This window comes from Apaloderma vittatum, unplaced genomic scaffold, assembly GCF_000703405.1.
Source record: "Apaloderma vittatum isolate BGI_N311 unplaced genomic scaffold, ASM70340v1 scaffold15566, whole genome shotgun sequence".
Classification (NCBI taxonomy): domain Eukaryota; kingdom Metazoa; phylum Chordata; class Aves; order Trogoniformes; family Trogonidae; genus Apaloderma; species Apaloderma vittatum.
Window position 1 is genome coordinate 18,419 of NW_009723512.1, and position 5,881 is coordinate 24,299.

General features: G+C 38.4%; 1 protein-coding gene across 1 annotated transcript in view; it reads left to right on the forward strand.

The window, feature by feature from the left end:
* Nucleotides 1-3,677: 3,677 nt before the first annotated feature.
* The window catches only part of HMG20A (high mobility group 20A), an 11,635-nt gene continuing 9,431 nt past the window's right edge, over nucleotides 3,678-5,881 (forward strand). The window contains exons 1-2 of the mRNA XM_009872156.1: nucleotides 3,678-3,767; nucleotides 5,793-5,881. The exon at nucleotides 5,793-5,881 is cut by the window's right edge and continues 80 nt beyond it. Of these exons, the coding sequence (XP_009870458.1) occupies nucleotides 3,679-3,767; nucleotides 5,793-5,881 (178 nt within the window). The 5' untranslated portion in view covers nucleotide 3,678. The remainder of the gene's footprint in view (nucleotides 3,768-5,792) is intronic.

Below are 5,881 nucleotides of genomic sequence, written 5' to 3' on the forward strand. Positions count from 1 at the left end.
GTCAGATCTGATTTTTGCAGTCAAGGATGTTGGATAATATGTTTCTGTTCCAGCTTGATGGAAGAAAATGCTGCTGTCCAGAGAATCTGAGATTGCCCTGACAGTTCCAAAAGCATTGTGATTTTAATTGGAGATGCACTTGCTTTGGTTTTCTTCCTGATACTCTGGCTATGTGTGGACAGACAGGAAGTGATGATCCTCTGAGTTTTTGTCTCAATAAATCATCTGAGTTTAAATTATTTACATTATGAAGTGCTTGGATTCTGATGCTTAGATAAGGAATGCTGTGGTGCTTCTGTGATGTAGCAGAAGATTAATTTTTTTTTAATCTGTTATCCTCTGAATGGTAAGATTTGGAGCTATTTGTTCTGGCAAAGAAGGATAAGAGACTTCAGGAACAGGAAGTATGGGAGAAAAATCCTTCTCACAGCAGTAATGTTTCTAAAACTCACGCTGGCAGTGAGGTAATTGGAGCTCCTGCAGTGGTTTATAATCAGACTGTAAGCTGGATTTCTGACACTGACTTCATATTTAAATATGCTTTCTAACCTTATGTTTTAATTGCATGCTAAATAATTTAGTAATCCTTGATTTTTTTTTTTGGTTGTTCTTTTTTTTTTTTCAGTAACTGAAAAGGCAACATGGCTAAGGATTCTTTTCACCCTTCTTTTCCAGTATTCAGGGCCATCCTAAGGCTCTATGTGGCCTTGGGCTGGGTGAGAAGTCAGCCCACATTTGACCGTGACTTATTGTATGACCAGACCTGTGCAGACACTGTCTCAGTCCAACCTCATTTCACGTATGTTGTGAATCACTTTACAGAAGCAAAGCAAGTTATATTTTGTGCAAGCAATGAATATTTTTGTGACCTTACAAGAATTGCTTTGCTTTGGGTCTGAAGATCGTGTTGGTTTATCTGGGGTGAGCCATGAGACAGCAGTACCCAGTGCTGGAGAGGAACAGCTCCTTGTAGCTGGTATTGTTCTAACAGTTTGGCCATGAACACGTTCTACGCTGACTCCTGTCATCTCCTTGGAAAATAAGAATGAGATTTGTTACACTGAGCTGGTCTGATAGGTGAATTTGTTTGGTTCCATACGTTAAATGGCATCTTTGCTGTTTGAATAAAATGATCTGATTCTTTGAAGAGAAGGCTAACTGAGAGAAATTTTACCTTTCAGTTTTATTGCATGCGTAAAAGGCTCTTAAAACCGGAACAACTTGGGCTTTACATTATGCATCACCCAGGTGTTTGGGTCTGCTGCCCTATAACAGCATCCATAACAGTGCAGCCATAGTAATGATGTTGTGGAACAGTCAGGCGTTCTGTCTAGCGCCCATCATGTATTGGTTCTCACCCTGGTTTTACAACTGGCTTTTAACTTTCCCTTTCTGCTGTACAGATGTGACTAGAAACTAGATCATATGGTAGCTTTCAGTCTATGCAAAATACAACTCGGCTACTTCATCTTTCATGTTCGAGTAACCTTACAATTATATGGCATGACCTAAAAATTAATGTGAGAGGAGATGAAGAAACTTGATTTAAACTATACTTTTGTTTTTGAAAGTTATTTTATTACCTGCTGTTTGATTCTTCCCTGTGTATTTATGTGTGTAGTAGCACTTGGATCTTTATGCTGTGTAATTTCTTTCCTTTCCCAAGTAATACTGTCAGACCATGTTGGTACACTCTGTACTATTAAGTATGATCTCTCACTGCGTGCGGCTGAAGTGTCCAGCTAGAAAATGTAAACTGGAAGTTACAGAATACAGTTGTAGATTTTTTGAGCCGTGAAGCCTTTGTTTTCTCTGAGAGATAAGGGGAGGGAAAGACAAAGATAAAATAAGCAAGATTTTTTTTTTTTTAAGGCTTATGATAGTGTAGAATCTCCTCTAGGCTCAGGAAGAGGTGTAACTGGTGTTAGTATACATGACTAGTGGATATTTGGAAATCATATCAATATTTAAACATTGAGAGCATGGAATGGTGGAAACTTGTTCTTCACTGGTGTAGCATGTAGCTCTGCAGTGAGGTTCAGAGTGTTGGCTATAGTGGCTTTGGAGCAAAGGCATGGGACGCTTATCCATGAGAAATGTGACTGAAAGACTTGTGCAGGTTCCCATCTGTTCTCAGTTTAGCTTTTGGGGAACTGTTTTGTTTTCTTGATTTCTGGAATAGATTAGAAGCTATTGTAAATTCACTGATGTTAAATTTTCTTTAGGATATGGCTCAGTATTAACTGAAAGAGATAGTATTTAAAGCATATGGGTTAAATTATAAAACTAAATTAAGAATGAAGTGTGTGTTCTCTCCCAGCTTCCTGTGTTTGTACTGTGTTTATATGTTGTTAAGGTTGATGTCCGGCTGTCTTCCCACAATTTGAAAACAAGCTTAGGCTCTGCTCTTGCTGACTAGGTCCAGATGTGATATATTGGGACCTGATGAGAAGGTCATGGTGGGCATGAGGGAAGAAGCACTTGGTAATGGTATGTTCAGATGCAGACACCAGCTTTCTTGGCATCAGTGATGAGCTTATTCTTCAATGAGTTGAATTTTCAGATTTTCTTGTAATGCATAAAGCCCCAGCCTTGATGTAGATTCTTTTCTGTGTGTGAGGAAGTATTGTTTGTTTTGTTTAAGAACTAAAATTCTACATGATGCACCAGGGTATCATGCCATTTTTCCTAAAAGCATTGTATTCTTTGAGTTTTCTTTCTTTATATGTCAGAGGTGCTAGAAGGAAAGCATAATGTAGAGTTCTGGTTCAGGGAACTGGAGATGTTGCTTGCAGGGGACATCTGGAGGTCATCTTAGTCCAGCCTCCCACTCAAAGCAGGACTATTGCCAACAGTAGCTTAGGTCAGTGACAGCTTTGTGTAACAGCGTTTAAAATCTACAAGGACAGACTCCGCCACCACCTCTCTGGTGACCTGCTGAAGGGTTGCGCAACCCTCCTGGTGTCCAGTCTGAACGTGTAAAGCCAACAGAGCTGCAAAGATTTTTGGTTCCATCGTCTCCACTGCTTCCATCGAGTGGCTTTAGGCACATGTTAGATTTGCCCTTAGCCTCCTCTCCCTTTTTGGGAGAATATAGTTTTGTATTTTCTTACTAAAATACAGTTCTGTATTTTAGTAAGAGAGGACACGAGTAAATTTAATTATTCTTTAGATTTCTTATCTAGCATCAAATTCTCATGGCAGGCTACAAGGGTACAAAAGAAACTAATTCTAACTTGGCAATTTGGAACTTCAACGAGGACTTAATTTCAGTTTTCTTTCGGAGTCAGCACAGAGACCTCTGTGGTGAGGGTGCACAGTTGGGGATAAGCAGCAAGGTGGATTGGGAGAGTGGGATTTGTACATCTATGTGCCAAGTAAGATAAATGAAAATTTCTTTTGAGGGATAGAATAGAATGCTGTGGCGTGATTTCCAGTAACACTGTGACACGGTACAGGGCTTAGAAGCATCATTTTTGATGTTTCTTCTCTGACCTTAAGCATAAACTGCCTATAGGATCTGTCCTGAGGTCTAGCTCTGACCAATTGATTTATGGGGTTAAACATGTCTATGGTATGTTGTGATGTTTAAACTGAAGTGCTGCTGAAGGGAGACAGTGAGATAATTAACTTTTTATGCTCTTTTTGTGTTGGTTTTTCCCTCCATGTCCCAGAAGTATGGAGAACCTGGTGGCTGGCTCCAACCTTCCTCCACTTTTTACAGATGAAGATGGATCTAAGGAAGGTAGTGAAATTACTGTAACCGGGTAAGCAACTACTTCTTTTCAAACTTCAGCTTATAGATGCTGTCACTAGACTTGCCAGGGAAACTATTTCAGTGGGATCAGGGCATTCTAAGTAATTAGAAAAAAACCACAAACCAACAAACTCCCTTCAGCACTTCCTTGGCCTTGATAGAACATCAAAGGACTGTAGGAGAAACCAAGACTCTTCTGAACTGATAGAAATAATCACAAACTTTTCTTTATCATCTTTCAAAATTTGCTTCCTTAGGATTTTAGTGTTTAAGACAGCATGATGGGGGCAGAAAGGGATGGTGTATTTATTGACTACAGTGCTCATTGGTAAAAAAAATTATTTCTCTTTGAGATATACTATTCACCACTGATCTCTGAAAAACGCCGAGAAACTGATGTTTTTTGTCTTCATACAGTCTAAAGCAATGGCCTCTTTTAAAATCATAATGACAAAAGAATGTCTTTTAGAATACATGGCATTCTTGCTGTGTTTTGATACTTGAAGTTTCTTCTCTGGTGTGTAACGTACAAAGCAATAAAAGTCAGACTTTACAGGCAGATAATGCCCTGTAAAAATTAATATGGCTGCATTTACTTCAAGCCGGTCTGAATTTGGATTTACATACCTGAGACTTAAGACTTGGTAGGTTTATGTTTAAGAGGTATTAATGTGTTCAGTCAGCTTTCACGGCAAATGGTTACATCTCCTGAAATGTGTATGTGTAATTTAGAAAGGTTCCCTGGTAAGAGGTAATGGATAGGAAAACTGAAATGTTCTTCAAACCATAACAGTGATTCTAAGAAACTGTATCATTCTGTTTTCATTTTGACATGTACCAGATGTAATTAACTTATAGGAATGTCTATGTCTTATTCCCTTTCTCACTCTCTAATTGTTAATAATATGACCTAAATCTGATACCTGAAAGTCAGGCATGGATCTCTCCAGCCCTTATGTCTTTACTAGCAATTATGCTGCAATTGTTGATTATAGTGAGTAGTGAAAAAGTAATGAAAATATACTGTTCTCTCTATTTTAAGACAAATATTTCTGTAGGCATTCAACTAGCAGTTCTGATAGCGTATCTCAGTTTTCTGTAGCTGTATTCTACATTCAGAGGAACAAGTATTTTAGATATTTAAAATTTGGCATGCATGTAAGCAGCTGTAGCTCTGAGTATGTGAACAAAGAGTTGAAGCATACACTGCTGGTTTAGTAATTTTCATGAAAGTAACTGGGCAAGGCCAAGCAATCATTAGCCTGGCTCGAGAAGGGATTAGAATCCAAGTCCCAAAATTCTGTATTAATTTGCCTGCTGAGCACAGTGGTGAGAATGACGATAGGCTTGTCACACCAAAACATGTGCTCATCTCTGCCTACCTACCTTCAGAGATATTTCTGCATGCTTGCTTGCTTTTTCTTGCGTCCAGCCAGCTTGCCCTTTCTTGGGCTGTTTGATACAGCTCTTTTAGCAAAATTAAATAGTGGTCATTGAGGAAGCTGTTAGGAGCTAGTTGTGTTTGTGCTTTAAATACCCACATGTATCAACAGGAGGTTATGCTGAATGAAGTTCAGTCCACAATTGCACACAATGACAAACCTTTAAGTGTATTTGTGGAGAAATGCATTAAATGGGTTCAGAAAGGTGTATACCCATTGAAGATGAAACCATTCTTTTCACATTCCTTATGGTGTTTTTGAAGAAGCGTAGACTCATGCTTTCTTATTTCTGATTCAAACTTTTACTTGCTTGTCAGTTTTGTATATCATAATCTTCCCTAAAAATGAAACACAATAACACTTTAAAATCAAACTGTCTTTGAAAGTCCATAGTAACTGTGGTGGTTATAGCAGTTGCTTGGATAGAACAGCTAGTTCTTCAAAAACGACTCTTTAAATTCTTTTCTTTTTCTTGCTAGTGTAAGAACTGAATATATTTGCAACATTTTTGCATGTTTTAGAAGATTAGGGAGGAAGTGATTTAGCAATATGACGATTAAATTTTTTCTTTTGCTATTATGTGCTTTTTTCAGATTAGCTCATTCTGAGAGTTCATTCAGTGGTGGAACTTCACAGCCTGTGAATAACCCAGATTTGGTGGAGGATTTGTCACAGGTTCAGC